Genomic DNA, 20,390 nt, shown 5'->3' with positions numbered 1-20,390 from the left:
AAGTCGTGGAATCGGCGGCGGGGACTAGTTGGCAGCCGGATCTAGTGTAGGGCGATGGCGGCGTGGCGGGTAGGCAGGCGGGCGGCGGCTAAAGGAAGAAGACGCACGATGATGGGGGAAACGAAATGATATGCGGTTGTCGCTTGACCAACCGTTTTATATAACCTCGAGGTGGAGATGCAAATTTGCATCTCCAGGTGTTGTATTACATCACTTGGGTCAGGTGATGTAATTTTTTTTTGACATCTACATCATCAGTTGAAGATGGCTTTTTGGGCCACGAAGATGCAAAAATTAGTTATTTTTCATCTACATGTTCTATTGGAGTTGCTCTAAAGGCATAGGGTGCGATCTTACTGGTATAGTTCGCAGGCCCGGTCAGACATCCCTCGTGACCGGTTTGTAAATTGGCTCATAAGCAAAAGATAATCCGCAATTTTTATATTTAATTAAACATTAATTGCAGCATTAAGCGTTGCACTAAATTGAGCTGTTAATATTTACGTGCAACATGTGGTGTAGTGTTAAGCGAAAAAAAAGGAAGATACACACTAACAAACGGGCAGGCCCTCCACAACCCTCAAGCCACCAGAGGCCATGAAGTTTTGGGAGCTTAGTATCTAGTAAGATTACTACTGTATATTACTCCCTCCATCAAAGCTAGTATAAATTTGAGTCACTTATTTTGAGGCCGAGGGAGTATACGTTACCGAACCATATTTCTCAATAAATCGCACAAGACTTTATTAAATCAGAAGTAAAATAAGATGCACATAAACTGTCTGCCATTTATAATCAGACATCACAACACATCAAAGACTCTGATCATCATCACACGACGGCTTCCGTGCAGCCTCCGCAGTGAGTCTAGCCGTGCTTCGCCGTGGCGGCAGCTCGAGTAGTTGGCATTGGCCGCAGCGTCATCAGCAGTAGTAGTAGGAAGTAGTACCTAGTAAAATGCAGACAAGAGAAACCATCAATTCATGCACTAACCAACTCATTCAAAAGTTCAAACTGATGGAGGGAGATAGGCAATATATTTCAACAACCGTAGCCGGTGGTCTCCGTGCTACTACAAGTCTGCTGCCCGCCGGACCCCTCGCACACACTGTCGAAGTCGGCGTCCCCAGGGAAGCGGCACGCTATGGCGCAGCAGTAATCATGGCACCTCTGCCACCCTTCGCCACTGCACTCTGGGTCAAACCCAAAGCAGCCCAGGTAGCACTGGCAGAACGGCGACATGGGGTCGGCAACCCCGACCGGCAGCCGCTGGGCCGACAGCAGGATGACGAGCAGAAAGACGGCGCCGGCCATCACTCTCTCCTTCTTCCTCCCCTCCATTGCTTCTGGACTTGTGCTTCTTCCTCTCTCTTGCCTGTGATGAGGATCGTTGAGCTGCACGATGCCCCTCTTTATATGGATGGAGCTTCTGCTGCTGCATATATGGATTGTCAAACAAGCCTCTTTCTCCACTCTCCAGAGATGAGCTTCATTCTCAAAGAATCTTGTCTTGAAGCAGGGGTGCTCTGCTCCACTGCCATATCAAGGATGCTTGTTACAACAAACTTCCCCTAGCTGAACAAATTCCACTCTTAGTTTCTTATCTTTGCAATGCATACATACTACAATAGTACATACATACATTACATACATACATTACATACGGCCGATGGTGTGGTGGAAAATCCTGACGAGAAGCTGGTCTTTGAACTCTTCTATGAGGATTTCGGCAACCGTTGGAGACTAGGAATGATAAGTGTGATATGTGGAGGGAGCAACTGCAAAGAGTTGAATCTCCTAATAACAGTTCTCTCCAGGTTTCAGGCTCTGTTTGCTCTGGTACTGTGGATTCTGCAAAGAGTTGAATGTGGCTATGGACATTCAGTTTCAGTCTACTGGTATGCAGATTGTGGATGTAAGATTCTGTGGAAACATCTGTGGATGATGAAGCTCCTCTTACTCAACCTTCCCAAATCATGTTGTGGAAACATCTGTTAATTGAGTTGAGTAGTCTCTTTACCGAATCATGATGAGATGGACTCATCCACGTCAGCATCTAATGGTCATGGAATTGATTGAGATTTAGTTAATTCTCAGCTGATCGAGATAAATAACAAATCCAATATGATAATAAAGCAAGACGTTCTGTTATGCAACAAGGTAACAGAAATTCAGTGTCCAGATCAAAATCTTTTTCTGTTTTGAAAAACAGGGGGGGCTTATATATAGACACCATCTAGTAAAGAACGACAAAGGATTACAACCATGTAATCTATAACTATCTTCTTGACGGTCATTCAATATTGATGTTGTGCTTCTGTAATTCCATAAGTATCTTCTTGTTACTCAACGGGCAACACAAACATATAGATGACTGTTCAAAATAAATGTCTTATTCTTACTCCTGGCAACAAATGCTAATGCCTCAATATGATCAGCAGATCGATACCACAGGCACGTTGCTAACGGAGTCGAGCACAGGTTTTGCAATGGACAACACACTGGAAAGTAAAAAAAAAAAATACACAACTTGTTCTAAACAAACATACATGTCTATTCGGAACAATAATAGAGCACCCGATCCAGTTTTATCCACCATACCAATCCATTACCAAGCAATAACTTGTCTCCGACTCAAAACACAACTAATAGATAATGCAATCGCTTCTCTAAGACGAGGGGTTTTGGCTACCGCACCACCAGCCGCAGTTCGCTCTTCTTTGATCCAAGGCCTTCCCCGTCTTCACATGGCATCGCTGTTCCAAGCAAAGCAGACCAATAATAAGGATGGCGATAATTAACAGTGACAAGATCAAAACAAGTGAAAAGACATCTGGTTGTAGAACGAGGTCAGATGATTATCGCGCGGAAAGAAAAAGTCAAAATGATAAGAACTCTTCCAGAAAAACAGATTGAATGCCAACTAAAACATACAGCATGGCCATGGAGGAGGGTGAAAGGAACATCAAGTTGTTAGATTATATCGTTATACCCTTGTCATATAAGAGCAAGAAGTTCGTAGCGATACATCTCAATCAGAAGAGATGCATAAACACAAGCATGCCAGTGTAAAACGTTTGATGCATAAACACAAGAATGCTTCCAAGAAAACCCCTTAAGTCTATTATACGACAACATTTCGAAAACAATCAGCATTAACAATCTGAACATGATATCTTGAGGATCACAGTTCAGAAGCAAACCCCCATTCCTCTAAATTTGCATACTTATTCCCAGTTCCTCCATTTTCCTTTCCAGCATGCCGATCAAGCACCCATACACAGGGGACACCCTCATCCTCCTATTATAAATGTTTCATATTGTTGGGGAACGTAGAAGAAATTCAAAATTTTCCTACGTGTCACCAAGATCTATCTATGGAGAAACCAGCAATGAGGGGAAGGAGAGTGCATCTACATACCCTTGTAGATCGCTAAGCGTAAGCGTTCAAGAGAACGGGGTTGAAGGAGTCGTACTCGTCGTGATCCAAATCACCGGAGATCCTAGTGCCGAACGGACGGCACCTCCGCGTTCAACACACGTACAGCCCGGTGACGTCTCCCACGCCTTGATCCAGCAAGGAGAGAGGGAGAGGTTGAGGAAGACTCCGTCCAGCAGCAGCACAACGGCGTGGTGGTGATGGAGGAGCGTGGCAATCCTGCAGGGCTTCGCCAAGCACTGCGGGAGAGGAGGAGTAAGAGAGGTAGGGCTGCGCCAATAGGGAGATGTTCTTGTGTGTTGGGCAGCCCCAACACCTCAAGTATTTATAGGGGGAGGGGAGGGGGCTGCGCCCCCTCTAGGGTTCCCTCCCAGGGGTGGCGGCAGCCCCCAGATCCCATCTGGGTGGCGGCCAGAAGGGGGGAGGGGGGAGGCGCACCTAGGGTGGGCCTTAGGGCCCATCTGCCCTAGGGTTTGCCCCCTCCCCCACTTCCCTGCGCCTTGGGCCCTGGGGGGGGGGGCGCACCAGCCCACCTGGGGCTGGTCCCCTCCCACAGTTGGCCCATGCAGCCCTCCGGGGTTGGTGGCCCCACTTGGTGGACCCCCGGGACCCTCCCGGTGGTCCCGGTACCTTACCGGAAAAACCCGAAACTTTTCCAGTGACCAAAACAGGACTTCCCATATATAAATCTTTACCTTCGGACCATTCCGGAACTCCTCGTGGCGTCCGGGATCTCATCCGGGACTCCGAACAATATTCGGTAACCACATACAAACTTCCTTTATAACCCTAGCGTCATCGAACCTTAAGTGTGTAGACCCTACAGGTTCGGGAACCATGCAGACATGACCGAGACGTTCTCCGGTCAATAACCAACAGCGGGATCTGGATACCCATGTTGGCTCCCACATGTTCCACGATGATCTCATCGGATGAACCACGATGTCAAGGACTCAATCGATCCCGTATACAATTCCTTTTGTCTAGCGGTATTGTACTTGCCCGAGATTCGATCGTCGGTATGCCGATACCTTGTTCAATCTCGTTACCGGCAAGTCTCTTTACTCGTTCCGTAACACATCATCCCGTGATCAACCCCTTGGTCACATTGTGCACATTATGATGATGTCCTACCGAGTGGGCCCAGAGATACCTCTCCGTTTACACGGAGTGACAAATCCCAGTCTCGATTCGTGCCAACCCAACAGACACTTTCGGAGATACCTGTAGTGCACCTTTATAGTCACCCAGTTACGTTGTGACGTTTGGTACACCCAAAGCATTCCTACGGTATCCGGGAGTTGCGCAATCTCATGGTCTAAGGAAATGATATTTGACATTAGAAAAGCTTTAGCATACGAACTACGATCTTTATGCTAGGCTTAGGATTGGGTCTTGTCCATCACATCATTCTCCTAATGATGTGATCCCGTTATCAACGACATCCAATGTCCATGGTCAGGAAACCGTAACCATCTGTTGATCAACGAGCTAGTCAACTAGAGGCTTACTAGGGACATGGTGTTGTCTATGTACCCACACATGTATCTGAGTTTCCTATCAATGCAATTATAGCATGGATAATAAACGATTATCATGAACAAGGAAATATAATAATAATAACCAATTTATTATTGCCTCTAGGGCATATTTCCAACAGTCTCCCACTTGCACTAGTCAATAATCTAGTTCACATCGCCATGTGATTAACACTCGTCACATCGTCATGTGACCAACATCCAAAGAGTTTACTAGTGTCGCTAAACTAGTTCACATCATCATGTGATTAAGACTCAATGAGTTCTGGGGTTTGATCATGTTTTGCTTGTGAGAGAGGTTTTAGTCAACGGGTCTGCAACATTCAGACCTGTACGTACTTTGCAATTCTCTATGTCATATTGTAAATGCTGCTTCCACGCTCCACTTGGAACTATTCCAAATGGTTGCTCCACTATACGTATCCGGTTTGCTACTCAGAGTCATTCGGATAGGTGTTAAAGCTTGCATCAATGTAACCCTTTACGCCGAACTCTTTATCACCTCCATAATCGAGAAACATGTCCTTATTTACTCCAAGGACAATTTTTGACGGCTGTCCAATGATCCCCATTTCTGGATCATTCTTGTACCCCTTGACTGACTCATGGCAAGGCACACTTCGGTGCGGTACACAGCATAGCATACTATAGACCCTATGTTTGAAGCATAGGGGACGACCTTCGTCCTTTGTCTCTCTTCTGCCGTGGTCGAGCTTTAACTCTTAACTTCATACCTTATAACTCAGGCAAGAACTCCTTCTTTGACTGATCCATCTTGAACACCTTCAAGATCATGTCAAGGTATGTGCTCATTTGAAAGTACTATTAAGCATTTTTGATCTATCCTCATAGATCTTGATGCTCAATGTTCAAGTAGCTCAATCCAGGTCTTCCATTGAAAAACACTTTTCAAATAACCCTATATGCTTTCCAAAAATTCTACATCATTTCCGATCAACAATATGTCAACAACATATACTCATCAGAAATTCTATAATGCTCCCACTCACTTCTTTGGAAATACAAGTTTCTCATGAACTTTGTATAAACCCAAAATCTTTGATCATCTCATCAAAGCGCACATTCCAACTCCGAGATGCTTACTCTAGTCCTTAGAAGGATCGCTGGAGCTAGCATGCCTTTTAGCATCCTTAGGATCGACAAAACTTTTCTGATTGTATCACATACAATCTTTCCTTACGAAAACTGGTAAGGAAACTCGTCTTGACATCCATCTGCCAGATTTCATAAATGCAGCTAATGCTAACATGATTCCAACGGACTTAATCATCGCTACGGATGAGAAAATCTCATCGTAGTCAACTCCTTGAACTTGTGAAAAACTCTTCGCCACAAGTCGAGCTTCATAGACGGTGACATTACCGTCCACGTCCGTCTTCTTCTTAAAGATCCATTTATCTCAATGGCTTGCCGATCATCGGGCAAGTCCACCAAAGTCCATGCTTTTGTTCTGATACATGGATCCTATCTCGGATTTCATGGCTTCTAACCATTTGTCGGAATTTGGGCCCACCATCGCTTCTCCATAGCTTGTAGGTTCATTGTTGTCTAGCAACATGACCTTCAAGACAGGATCACCGTACCACTCTGAAGCAGTACGCGTCCTTGTCGTCCTACGAGGTTCGGCAGTGACTTGATCCGAAGCTTCATGATCACTATCATAAGCTTCCACTTCAATTGGTGTAGGTGCCACAGGAACAACTTCATGTGCCCTGCTACACACTTGTTGAAGTGACGGTTCAATAACCTCATCAAGTCTCCACCATCCTCCCACTCAATTCTTTCGAGAGAAACCTTTCCTCAAGAAAGGACCCGATTCAAGAAACAATCCCTATTGCTTTCGGATCTGAATTAGGAGGTATACCCAACTGTTTTGGGGTCCTATGAAGATGCGTTTTATCCGCTTTGGGTTCGAGCTTATCAACCTGAAACTTTTTCACATAAGCGTCGCAGCCCCAAACTTTTAAGAAATGACAGCTTAGGTTTCTCTAAACCATAGTTCATACGGTGTCATCTCAACGGAATTACATGGTGCCCTATTTAAAGTGAGTGTGGTTGTCTCTAATGCCTAACCCATGAACGATAGTGGTAATTCGATAAGAGATATCATGGTACGCACCATATCCAATAGGGTGCAACTATGATGTTCGGACACACCATCACACTATGGTGTTCCAGGCGGTATTAATTGTGAAACAATTTCCACAATGTCTTAATTGCGTGCCAAAGCTTGTAACTCAGATACTCATCTCTATGATCATATCATAGACATTTTATCCTCTTGTCACGAAGATCTTCAACTTCACTCTAAAATTACATGAACCATTCAATAATTCAGACTTGTGTTTCATCAAGTAAATATACTCAGTATCTACTTAAATCATTTGTGAAGTAAGAACATAACGATATTCACTGCATGCCTCAGCACTCATTGGACTGCACACATCAAAATGTGTTACTTCCAACAAGTTGCTATCTCGTTCCATCTTAATGAAAACGAGGCTTTCAGTCATCTTGCCCATGTGGTATGATTTGCATGTCTCAAGTGATTCAAAATCAAATGAGTCCAAACGATCCATCTGCATGGAGTTTCTTCATGCGTATACACCAATAGACACGGTTCGCATGTCTCAAACTTTTCAAAAACGAGTGAGTCCAAAGATCCATCAACATGGAGCTTCTTCATGCGTTTTACACCAATATGACTTACATGGCAGTGCCACAAGTGAGTGGTACTATCATTACTACCTTATATCTTTTGGCATGAAAATGTGTATCACTACGATCGAGATTTCAATAAACCATTCATTTTACGTGCAAGACCATTGAAGGTATTATTCAAATAAACAGAGTAACCATTATTCTCCTTAAATGAATAACCGTACTGCGATAGACATAATCCAATCATGTCTATGCTCAACGCAAACACCAAATCTCGATGGTAGAGGGAGCGTGCGATGCTTGATCACATCAACCTTGGAAACACTTCCAACACATATCGTCAGCTCACCTTTAGCTAGTCTCCGTTTGTTCCGTAGCTTTTATTTCGAGTTACTAACACTTAGTAACAGAACCGGTATCTAATACCCTGGTGCTACTAGGAGTACTAGTAAAGTACACATTAACATAATGTATATCCAATATACTTCTATCGACCTTGCCAGCCTTCTTATCTACCAAGTATCTAGGGTAATTCTGCCCCAGTGGCTGTTCCCCTTATTACAGAAGCACTTAGTTTCGGGTTTGGGTTCAACCTTGGGTTTCTTCACTGGAGCAGCAACTGATTTGCCGTTTCATGAAGGGCCCCTTCTTGCCCTTGCGCTTCTTGAAACTAGTGGTTTCACTAACCATCAAAAATTGATGCTCCTTCTTGATTTCTACTTTCGTGGTGTCAAACATCGCGAATACCTCAAGGATCATCATATCTATCCTTGATATGTTATAGTTCATCACGAAGCTCTAGCAGCTTGGTGGCAATGACTTTGGAGAAACATCACTATCTCTCGATGATCAACTCCCACTTGATTCAAGTGATTTGTTGCACTCAGACAATCTGAGCACAAGCTCAACGATTGAGCTTTTCTCCCTTAGTTTGCAGGCTAAGAAAATCGTCGGAGGTCTTATACCTCTTGACGTGGGCACGAGCCTGAAACCCCAATTTCAGCCCTCGAAACATCTCATATGTTCCGCAACGTTTCGAAAACGTCTTTGGTGCCTCAACTCTAAACCGTTTAACTGAACTATGACGTAGTTATCAAAACGTGTATGTACGATGTTCGCAACATCCACGGACGACGTTTGGGGTTCAGCACACTGAGTGGTGCATTAAGGACATAAGCTTTCTACTGTCCTCATAATCGCTACTGTCAACTTTCAACTATATTTTTTCTCTAGGAACATATCTAAACAGTGGAACTAAAGCGCGAGCTTACGACATAATTTGCAAAGATATTTTGACTATGTTCAGGATAATTAAGTTCATCTTATGAACTCCCACTCAGATAGACATCCCTCTAGTCATCTAAGTGATTACATGATCCGAGTCAACTAGGCCGTGTCCGATCATCACGTGAGACGGACTAGTCATCATCGGTGAACATCTTCATGTTGATCGTATCTACCATACGACTCATGCTCGACCTTTCGATCTCTTCTGTTCCGAGGCCATGTCTGTACATGCTAGGCTCGTCAAGTTAACCTAAGTGTTTCGCGTGTGTAAATCTGGCTTACACCTGTTGTATGTGAACGTAAGAATCTATCACACCCGATCATCACGTGGTGCTTTGAAACGACGAACTTTCGCAACGGTGCACAGTTAGGGGGAACACTTTCTTGAAATTTTAATGAGGGATCATCTTATTTACTACCGTCGTTCTAAGCAAATAAGATGCATAAACATGATAAACATCACATGCAATCAAATAGTGACATGATATGGCCAATATCATTTTGCTCCTTTTGATCTCCATCTTCGGGGCTCCATGATCATCATCGTCACCGGCATGACACCATGATCTCCATCATCATGATCTCCATCATCGTGTCTTCATGAAGTTGTCTTGCCAACTATTACTTCTACTACTATGGCTACCGGTTAGCAATAAATTAAAGTAATCACATGGTGTTGTTTAATGACACGCAGGTCATACAATAAATAAAGACAACTCCTATGGCTCCTGCCGGTTGTCATACTCATCGACATGCAAGTCGTGATTCCTGTTACAAGAACATGATCAATCTCATACATCACATATCATTCATCACATTCTTCTTGGCCATATCACATCACATAGCATACCCTGCAAAAACAAGTTAGACGTCCTCTAATTGTTGTTTGCATGTTTTACGTGGCTGCTATGGGTTTCTAGCAAGAACGTTTCTTACCTACGCAAAACCACAATGTGATATGCCAATTGCTATTTACCCTTCTTAAGGACCCTTTTCATCGAACCCGTTCCGACTAAAGTGGGAGAGACTGGCACCCGCTAGCCACCTTATGCACCAAGTGCATGTCAGTCGGTGGAACCTGTCTCACGTAAGTGTACGTGTAAGGTCGGTCCGGCCGCTTCATCCACAATACCGTCGAAACAAGATTGGACTAGTAACGGTAAGCATATTGAACAAAATCAACGCCCACAACTACTTTGTGTTCTACTCATGCAAAGAATCTACGCAATAGACCTAGCTCATGATGCCACTGTTGGGGAACGTAGCAGAAATTCAAAATTTTCCTACGTGTCACCAAGATCTATCTATGGAGAAACCAGCAACGAGGGGAAGGAGAGTGCATCTACATACCCTTGTAGATCGCTAAGCAGAAGTGTTCAAGAGAACGGGGTTGAAGGAGTCATACTCGTCGTGATCCAAATCACCGGAGATCCTAGTGCCGAACGGACGACACCTCCGCGTTCAACACACGTACAGCCCGGTGACGTCTCCCACGCCTTGATCCAGCAAGGAGAGAGGGAGAGGTTGACGAAGACTCCGTCCAGCAGCAACACAATGGCGTGGTGGTGATGGAGGAGCATGGCAATCCTGCAGGGCTTCGCCAAGCACCGCGGGAGAGGAGGAGTAAGAGAGGTAGGGCTGCGCCAATAGGGAGAAGTTCTCGTGTGTTGGGCAGCCCCCACACCTCAAGTATTTATAGGGGGAGGGAAGGGGGCTGCGCCCCCTCTAGGGTTCCCTCCCAGGGGTGGCGGCAGCCCCCAGATCCCATCTGGGTGGCGGCTAGAAGGGGAGAGGGGGGAGGCGCACCTAGGGTGGGCCTTAGGGCCCATCTTCCCTAGGGTTTGCCCCCTCCCCCACTTCCCTGCGCCTTGGGCCCTGTGGGGGGGGCGCACTAGCCCACCTGGGGCTGTTCCCCTCCCACACTTGGCCCATGCAGCCCTCCGGGGTTGGTGGCCCCACTTGGTGGACCCCCGGGACCCTCCGGTGGTCCCGGTACGTTACCGGAAAAACCCGAAACTTTTCAGGTGACCAAAACAGGACTTCCCATATATAAATCTTTACCTCCGGACCATTCCGGAACTCCTCGTGACGTCCGGGATCTCATCCGGGACTCCGAACAACATTCGGTAACCACATACAAACTTCCTTTATAACCCTAGCGTCATCGAACCTTAAGTGTGTAGACCCTACGGGTTCGGGAACCATGCAGACATGACCGAGACGTTCTCCGGTCAATAACCAACAGCGGGATCTGGATACCCATGTTGGCTCCCACATGTTCCACGATGATCTCATCGGATGAACCATGATGTCAAGGACTCAATCGATCTCGTATACAATTCCTTTTGTCTAGCGGTATGGTACTTGCCCGAGATTCGATCGTTGGTATGCCAATACCTTGTTCAATCTCGTTACCAACAAGTCTCTTTACTCGTTCCGTAACACATCATCCCGTGATCAACCCCTTGGTCACATTGTGCACATTATGATGATGTCCTACCGAGTGGGCCCAGAGATACCTCTCCGTTTACACGGAGTGACCAATCCTAGTCTCAATTCGTGCCAACCCAACAGACACTTTCGGAGATACCTGTAGTGCACCTTTATAGTCACCCAGTTACGTTGTGACGTTTGGTACACCCAAAGCATTCCTACGGTATCCGGGAGTTGCACAATCTCATGGTCTAAGGAAATGATACTTGCCATTAGAAAAGCTTTAGCATACGAACTACGATCTTTGTGCTAGGCTTAGGATTGGGTCTTGTCCATCACATCATTCTCCTAATGATGTGATCCTGTTATCAACGACATCCAATGTCCATGGTCAGGAAACCGTAACCATCTGTTGATCAACGAGCTAGTCAACTAGAGGCTTACTAGGGACATGGTGTTGTCTATGTACCCACACATGTATCTGAGTTTCCTATCAATACAATTATAGCATGGATAATAAACGATTATCATGAACAAGGAAATATAATAATAATAACCAATTTATTATTGCCTCTAGGGCATATTTCCAACACATGTATGCTTCTAATGCGACCACACAAAAACAAAATACAATAACATCACCCAAAGGCCAAAAGACAAACCTTGCAGGACCATCCTTGAGCGCAGGGAATGTGGGAGGCCAAATCATCATCCAAGGATGGACACGACCCAACCATCGATCCTCGCTTGTCATCTCATAGACTTTACACAACTTCCTGCACTTGATACCCACATAGACTAGGCATCGACCCATCCTCAAGAAAACAAACTCAGCATTTACCCCCACCTGATTTATCCACACCCAATTTGTAAGATCAGGCATCATCAATTTAGCATACATCTCACGCAAGCAAATGGTATCCACCAGCAACCAGTTGTCTCCTGTGCGTAGCCAGATGCAAAGCTGAAGCCCGTTCAAATGAATGAGATACACACCAGAATTATCATATCCCCGTGACAACATGGTTCGTTTGTAACCAATAACCAACCCTTGTGGGACCTGAAATGTGGAGAAACTTGAGGCTGTCAAATCCAACACAAGAATTTCAGTTTGGGTGGCCGCCATGTAGATTTTATTGTCAACAAGCAAAGAATTCAGTATCTGTGGCCGACAAGGAAGCTGTGTCGTTGGTGAGGTATGCAAGCACCAAACACCATCTTGCAACATATACACATACACCGTAGATTTTCTTCCATCATTAGAAAGTTCACTCTGCACATAGAAGTATGACAAGCCGTCACCTTCTTCTTCGAATAGGAGTTTACAGAACTCGTAGAAATAGCCGTCCTGGTGTCCGTAGCATGGGAATGGCGGTACGATAACCATGCCTCTTGCAGGGCAGAGCGGGTTGCGCACTATATGTATTCATCCGGGTTCTTCATCGCAGTTGTTAAATGTTTTGGTGAAGATGATGTCATTCCAGTCATCCAACATGAGTTTATGTGCATCCACGGAGCTTGCGCAGCTGATGACTGCATCATTCTCTGGGGGCTGTGGTAGCATCGGCACAAAGCGTGAGTGGTTCGCCCTGGTCTTGAAATATACGCCAAGGAGGCGGGGAGGGTGGAGCTTGCGGAAGCGGCAGAGGAAGGCAGGGTCAGAGGCATGACAGAACCAACGTTTGCAGACGAGAGCAGCGCAGATGAGGGTGGTGGGGTAGCCGATTAGCAGGAGGATCTCGATGAGAAGGTTATCATCGTCGAGCACCTTGGACATGGGGTCAACAGGCATTGCAGATTGCCGCAGCCTCTTTCCATCCACACACACTGAGTTGGGAACATGATCAAACCTGAAATAGCAGCAGCCACCCAAAAACAAATTGACATACAACATAACATTCACAAAGTTATGGAGAGAGAAGTTGGATGTTTTTTTTGCAAAAGAGAAGTTGGATGTTACCAGTGGGGAATCTCAACTGGACTCATCGCCTATCTACCTCCCCTTATCTCCTCCCTCCACTCCACTGTTGCAGTAAGGGAAAGTTAGGGTTATGAGGGGAAATCAAGCTAGGGTTTTCCTCAAGGAAATAACATAAACAAATTATTACTAGGAGATGGAGGAGATGAAGAGAATGGGGTTTCCTAACCTCAAATATTTGGTTGCTGTCGGGGATGGGGAGGTCTAGAGTCACCGGTGGCGCCACTCTTCCTTTGCTATTTGCTGAGGCCGCAAAACCAATTCATCTTTTATTTGCTAACTAGAAGAAAAGGTGCACTCCACGGGGCCAACTGGCAATGTGATTGGTATGTGCTATACCAGACATTTTGTTTGCTTTTTGTGTGTGTAGCTATCAACGGCCTCATATAGTAATCTACTAAGACATGCTAGCAAGGCAGTAGTTTTGAAGTTTTGATAATCATTTATAGTAATAATAGCTGTAAAACATTCAGAAGTACCTTCAGCGAGCTAGTTTGCGGTGGGGCAGCTCAGATGGGTGGAGAAGCTCGTCCGACGGATGGGGGGATGGAGGCGACCGACTGTGGTGGCTAGCGGGTGGTCATCTCCCCTGATTTGCAGCGGCAGGGGCAGCAGAAGTGCTCCTGGCGGCGGAGTGGAGAGCTTCTTAGGGCGGATGGGGGACGTAGGAGGATGGGGGTGGAGGCATTCGGCGGCGCACCGGCCGGGACGAGGAACCAGGCCGGTGGTCAGCCCCTGGCGGCGGCGTGGGGGCAACCCTAATCGCCAGAGAGAGGGAGATGAGAGGCGAGATGATTTTTGTCGTGGTACCCGGGATCGGTCCTGGTCTCTGGGTCGACCCATACAGTGGCAAAGGGGTAATCTTACCAACGCATCGGGGGTAGGTTCGAAGAGGCATGCAGCAGAAGCCAGGAAGACACCTCGTGGGCTGCTGCCGCTCATGCGTGTATTTTTGGCTTCCACCATGCTAACAGACCTGTGAAACAATGGTGATAAAAAGCATTAAAAACAGATAACGAATTTATATTCAAACTACATGAGCAACAAACCAAAACCGAATCACAAAGAATGCATGGGGACTGGAATGAAATTGTGACCTATAATAAGCAGATTAAATAGAGAGAATTTAGTTATGAATTGAATGCCAATCATCGTGACACAAAATAAAATATTGCAAGTAGCAAAAAGAAGTGTTGCCTTTTTGCAACCTGAAGAAGCTGAGTAAACCACTACCAAGTACTCCCTCCGTTCCTAAATATTTGTCTTTCTAGAGATTTCAACAAGTGACTATATATGGAGCAAAATGAATGAATATCTAGAAAGATAAATATTTAGGAATAGAGGGAGTAATACATGCATAACTCTTTATTTTTATTGAATATATAGTGGACAATACTTCGCAAGAACATTAATAAAAAACACTTAGCATAAAATGTGGCATATTGGAATATTAGCACTTCTTGTAATCTTGCAGTGAAATAACTGGTTTCGGACTCAGAAGTAAGAAATATTTATTTGGCAACAACTTTCTGATTGAAAACCAAGTCTTATTTGCTAATTAAGACTAACTGCGGTTTCCATGTTATCATCGTAACTGACACATAATTGTTGAAATTATAGCAAGAAGGAAAGCAAAGAGCTTACCTATAAAGTTTTGATTGAGTAACTGGAGAACCCTGCAGTACATGTTGAAGTGTAAAGGAATAAGCTGTTTGTCACCTAATCAGAAAACATAAGATGCATAACAAGTGAAATAAGTAGAGTCCTGGTAGAGGGAAAGAGGCCAACCCATGTCATACTTACGTATGAGTTTAGTGGATATTCGTACCAAACCAATAATGCCTTCCAGGTTTCCCGTGGTTTACATCCAAAGATGTGTTATATATGCAACTATAAGTCTATAACCACCAAAGATTCATCCGAGGACCTCTAGGGAAAGAAATGTGGAAGACAACACACAACGAAAGAGATCTAACTCCAAGAGGTAAGTGCCATGTGCAACATATAAACTGGAGGTGTAGAGAACTCTCATATGGTAATTTCTTAGGAAACATAAGCCTGCATTTGTTTTGTTAAAAAATATTAAAGGAATAATTCGGTTGATCTACTTCAAATAACGGTCAATACTCTCAATGGGTATTTTCTAATAAAAAAGCTCCTCACATCTGCTTGTAGAAAAGATTATATATAAAACAACAAATGTGTAAATCAACACAAAGACTATAAATTGGAAATGAAGAACACAAGCAAAGAGCATAAACCGGCAACAGAGAATGCAGATATGAGTCATATTGTACTCAGATCTACAAAAGAGAACTGAGATGCAATATATACCCGAAAGATGCCTCCTCTACCCATATTGCAGCAACTTGATCAAGTACTTCATAGCAATTGACTATGTTTGAAAAAAATTAACAGGGAATGAACTACGAATCAACATTATGTATAGGGCTTTGATTTGTAAGGTATAGTCGTTGATAGCAACAAATAGATGGGACCAATCGATGGCAAGCTGCAATGCCTGCCATCAAAATTCTTTTGATGTGAAACCGATATTGCTAACTCCAGCATGTTTCCTTCCAAACCTGAAACAATTAGCATGATAGCTCTGATACTATGCAAGTAATTACTGTTCAGGTCTCTGGTTCTCTCTTTCTTTCTATGTTTGTTTGTCAGTAGGAGCTGCGCTTGTCCCATTGGTCTAATTTTTCACCACTCTATGACTGTGCCAGTTCTGGAATTTTTTTTGTCCAACGGCAATATGATCACTTGCCAAATCTTAGAGGTTTCCAATAAGCAATAACGAAGTTTTGTGTGGTTGAAGTTTTCAAGTTTTGGGTAAAGATTCGATGGACTATAGAATAAGGAGTGGCAAGAGCCTAAGCTTGGGGATGCCCAAGGCACCCCATGGTAATATTCAAGGACAACCAAGCAACTAAGCTTGGGGATGCCCCGGAAGGCATCCCCTCTTTCGTCTTCGTTCATCGGTAACTTTACTTGGAGCTATATTTTTATTCACCACATGATATGTGTTTTGCTTGGAGCATCATTTTATTTTTTTAGTTTTTGCTTGCTGTTAGTTAGAATAGTGTTTTTCTTCTTTAGTTTCAATAAAAAGTCAAGGATAGCCTTTGCCATGCTTATTTTGCTAGTTTGCATGTTGCTGTTGAAAACAGAAAGTTTACCGCTGTTGCAAAAATTCCCTAGAAAAGTCAGAGCATGGTCTAACATTGAATCGTTTTGCATATTGAGCTCTGATAAATTTATTACAGTGGGAATTTTAGTTCATAATTTTTGGAGTCAGGGAAGTATTGATACTCTTGCATTCTTTACAGACTTTACTGTTTTGGCAGATTGCTGTTATGTTTGCGTTGTTTGCATATGTTTGCTTGTTTAATGATTCTAATTGATGATAGGAGTATTAAATATACAGAGGAATTTAGTATTCAATGTTGAATAAGAATTTAAGTGATTTGTTACAGTAGAATATGATAAGGTTTTGCATTGGTTTATACTAACCTATCTCACGAGTTCTTGTTGAGTTTGTTGTGAATAAAGCTTTTGATAAAAAGAGAAACCATGATATGAGAGGAATTAAGGAGACAAAAAAGTTCAAGATTGGGGATGCCCAAGGCACCCCAAGATAATATTTCAAGAAGTCTCAAGCATCTAAGCTTGGGGATGCCCCGGTAGGCATCCCACCTTTCTTTTTCAACAACTATCGGTTAGTATCGGTTGAGCCTAAGTTTTTGCTTCTTCACATGAGTTGTGCTATCCTTGCATTGTAGTTTTCTTTAGCTTTGCTTTCTGTTTGAATAAAGTATCAAGATCTGAAATTCTTTATTGAGAGAGAGCCATACATGAATTGGAATTTGTTAGAATACTCTATGTGCTTCACTTATATGTTTTGAGCGTGATAATTTTTGCTCTAGTACTTCACTTAGAGCTTTTAGAGCACGATGGTGGATTTGTTTTAAAGAAACTATTGATCTCTCATGCTTCACTTAGATGATTTTTCGTATAAAAAACTTTTTAATCTGAGTTCGTATGCAAAAGTTATGGCCATTTTACAAATTTTCAGAGAGATTTTGCAAATAAAGTCGAAATTCATATTTGTAAATTTTCCCAACAACTAGACCACATATCACATGGGAAACTTATGTTCTTTTATTTTTTTGACATTTTTATTATTTTCTTTTATTTATTTTTAAAACTGAAAAGGCGGTCCAGAGGGGGTGCATTCGGAAACTTTTGGGCCAAGTTAGTAATGGCGCACCGTGGGGTGGTGCACCATTACTAGTTAAACTAGTAATGGCGCACCACACCCACGGTGCGTCATTACTAGTTTTGAAAAGAAAAAAAAGAAAAAAATGAGTTTTTTTTGAAAAAAACTTAGTAATGGCGCACCTGTGGACAATGCGTCATTGCTAGTTAAAACTAGTAATGGCGCACTGTCCACAGGTGTGCCATTACTAAAAAAATTATTTTTTTTTTCAAAACTACTAATGGCGCACGGTGGATGTGGTGCGCCATTACTATGTCAACTAGTAATGGCGCACCACTCCCACGGTGCGCCATTAGTAGTTTTAAAAAAATTATTTTTTTTACTAATGGCGCACCGTAGGATATGGTGCGCCATTAGTATTTGCACACTAATGGCACAGCAACACATGGTGCGCCATTAGTATTTAGTAATGGCGCACCACATGTATAGTGCGCCATTAGTGTCCATCCCATCTATAGCTCTTTTCCTAGTAGTGAACGCGAGATTGAGCCATGCAAGTTCCAAATTAGGTAAAAATTGTACTCAATCTTCACATTATTTGTAGCCTGTCGAACATTCTATGTGGTCACTATTGAAAATGCCGCAATAAGATTAGCCTTAAGAGCTCATTTACTAATCTAGTTAGAGTGGAGAAAGAAGGTAAGTGACCTGCAAATGGGGTGTCCCTGCGTGCCGACCAAATCGCGTTAGGCCGATTTCACCGCGATTACATCTTCCACTGATTCCTATTTGACTGCACTGCGGCACCAATATGTAGGGGAGCCAATTGGAACCAATACGTAGGGGAGCCAATTGGATTTGAAGTTTCCCGTGGCCGCCATCCTCCATTGCCAATACACTGTGGCCTGCCGGGACTGGGGGGAGGAGGCGCCGCGGAAGAAGGGAGAGGAACACGCAAGCTAGGGCTCGTCCGGGGCGAATCATATTTGGCGCTGCAGACGCCCCTTAATGTGTATTATGCAAACGGGCGCCTGCAGCGTCCCTAACTGGGCCGACCTGTTACTGTGTAAGTGATTCTGCAAAAAAAAGTTCATCATCGACGCGACTCGAACCACAAGGTTTGATGGTATAACCAACCCGCCACACAACAGGTTGTGATAAGATTTAACTCTTTCCCTCAATTGTTCTTTCCTTTTTCCTTTTTCTTTTTTCTTTTTTCTTTTCTTCTTCTTCTTCCTGGTTTCTTTCCCTCATCGTTTCCGTTTTTTATTTCTTAAATACGCGACCTTTCTCAAAATCGATGATGTATTTTTTAAAATTTGATGAACTTTTCTTTTCAAAATCTATGAATTTTTTCCTATTTTTCATGAACTATTTTTTAAAATTGATGATTTTGTTTCAAATTCGATGAACTGTTTCAAAATTTGATGACTTTTTTCAAAATCTATGAACTGTTTTCAAATTCAATGAACATTTCTTCAAATTGGACAAACATTTTTTAGTTTTTTGAACTTTTTTCAAAATTGATGAACTTTTTGCAAATTGGTGAACTTTTTTTTCAAAATTTTGACGAACATTTTTCAATTTTTTGTGAACTATTTTTAAAAAATTGATGAACTTTTTTCAAAATCATTGAACTTCTCTTGAATAGGGTAACTTTTTTTTGCATGTTCATGAACTTTTTTTGAAATTTGTGAAGTTTCATTTTTCTTGCAGAAAATCATATATGAGCGGCTATGAAAGTTTTTCATGTATTAGCGCTCAATTTGGTCAGTTGTATACATGCCCTAGTTGTTAGCTGAACGCATGTAGGTAGTGCAGGTCGCGAGTTCTATATATGGGTACAAAATAGGTACATGTTAGTGTTGTACTGACTGAAGTAATAAATAGAGTTGTTTTCTAATTGTGTACCAAAGGGTGGTCTTGGCGCAGTGGTTGCTCTCTTGAGACTACCAGTAGTAACATGCTGGTTCGAATCCCAGCTCTTGCGTATATTTTCTTGTATGCTTTTTATTTTTGGCGTGCGAGCGCCAGGAGGGCTAAGCAGCGCTGAATGCGCCGAGTAGAGATCCCCTGGTGGGAGCAACTAATTAACGAGCGCTCCTTCAGAAGCCTCGCAACGATCAGCGCCACTTGGCGAGCTCTCAGCCATTTGCCACGTGTTGCGCTCTGGGCGCTCCCTCCGGATTTTGATTTTTTTATTTTTCCGCACGTCAAAAATAAAAAGTATACAAGGAAAATATACGCGAGAGCTGGGAGCAACTAATTAACGAGCGCTCCTTCAGAAGCCTCGCAACGATCAGCGCCACTTCGCGAGCTCTCAGCCATTTGCCACGTGTTGCGCTCTGGGCGCTCCCTCCAGCTTTGATTTTTTTATTTTTCCGCACGTGTTTTCGGCTTTTATATGGTTTTTTTCTGATTTTTTTGACGTTTTGGTTTTCTACCGGTCTTCCCTAGCTTTTCGATAATATTTTTTCAAAAAAAACAATTTTTTTGCGGAAAAAAACGCATTTTTTCGCAAGAGTCACAGTTTTGTTTTTGCGAGAGGCACGGTTGTCCTTTCGCGAGAGGCACGGCCGTGCCTCTTGGTAACGAAAAAAAAACGTGTTTTCTGTTTTTTTTTCTTTCGTGATAGGCAGAGTTTTGCTTCTGCGAGAGGCACGGTTGTGCTTTCGCGAGAGGTATGGGCGTGCCTCTTTCGGAAAGAAAAAAAAACACGTTTTTTGTTTTTTCTTTCGTTAGAGACACGGTTTTGCTTCCACGAGAGGCACGGTTGTGCTTTTGCGAGAGGCACGGGCGTGCCTCTTT

The 20,390-nt window shown here is 43.5% G+C and overlaps 2 protein-coding genes and 1 long non-coding RNA gene across 3 annotated transcripts; all 3 read right to left on the bottom strand.

Moving 5' to 3' along the window:
* Positions 1-1,016: 1,016 nt before the first annotated feature.
* On the bottom strand, positions 1,017-1,341 carry LOC123135316 (uncharacterized). The gene has a single exon (XM_044554357.1). The coding sequence runs from the start codon at positions 1,339-1,341 to the stop codon at positions 1,042-1,044; it is 300 nt and encodes a 99-aa protein (XP_044410292.1). The 3' UTR covers positions 1,017-1,041.
* Positions 1,342-11,984: 10,643 nt separating this feature from the next.
* Positions 11,985-13,238, bottom strand: LOC123133720 (uncharacterized). Its single transcript, XM_044553137.1, has one exon. It carries the CDS (start codon positions 13,169-13,171, stop codon positions 12,806-12,808), a length of 366 nt encoding a protein of 121 aa, XP_044409072.1. The 5' UTR covers positions 13,172-13,238; the 3' UTR covers positions 11,985-12,805.
* A 2-nt stretch (positions 13,239-13,240) lies between these two features.
* Positions 13,241-14,134, bottom strand: LOC123133721 (uncharacterized). Its single transcript, XR_006465365.1, has 3 exons — positions 13,837-14,134; positions 13,527-13,600; positions 13,241-13,403 (listed from the first exon to the last, which is right to left on the bottom strand). It is a non-coding gene; the product is annotated as an uncharacterized lncRNA (long non-coding RNA).
* Positions 14,135-20,390: the final 6,256 nt, after the last annotated feature.

This window comes from Triticum aestivum, chromosome 6B (genome assembly GCF_018294505.1).
Source record: "Triticum aestivum cultivar Chinese Spring chromosome 6B, IWGSC CS RefSeq v2.1, whole genome shotgun sequence".
NCBI classification, from domain to species: Eukaryota; Viridiplantae; Streptophyta; class Magnoliopsida; order Poales; family Poaceae; genus Triticum; species Triticum aestivum.
Note: the sequence above shows the minus strand (reverse complement) of the source record. Positions and strands in the feature narration are given on the sequence as shown.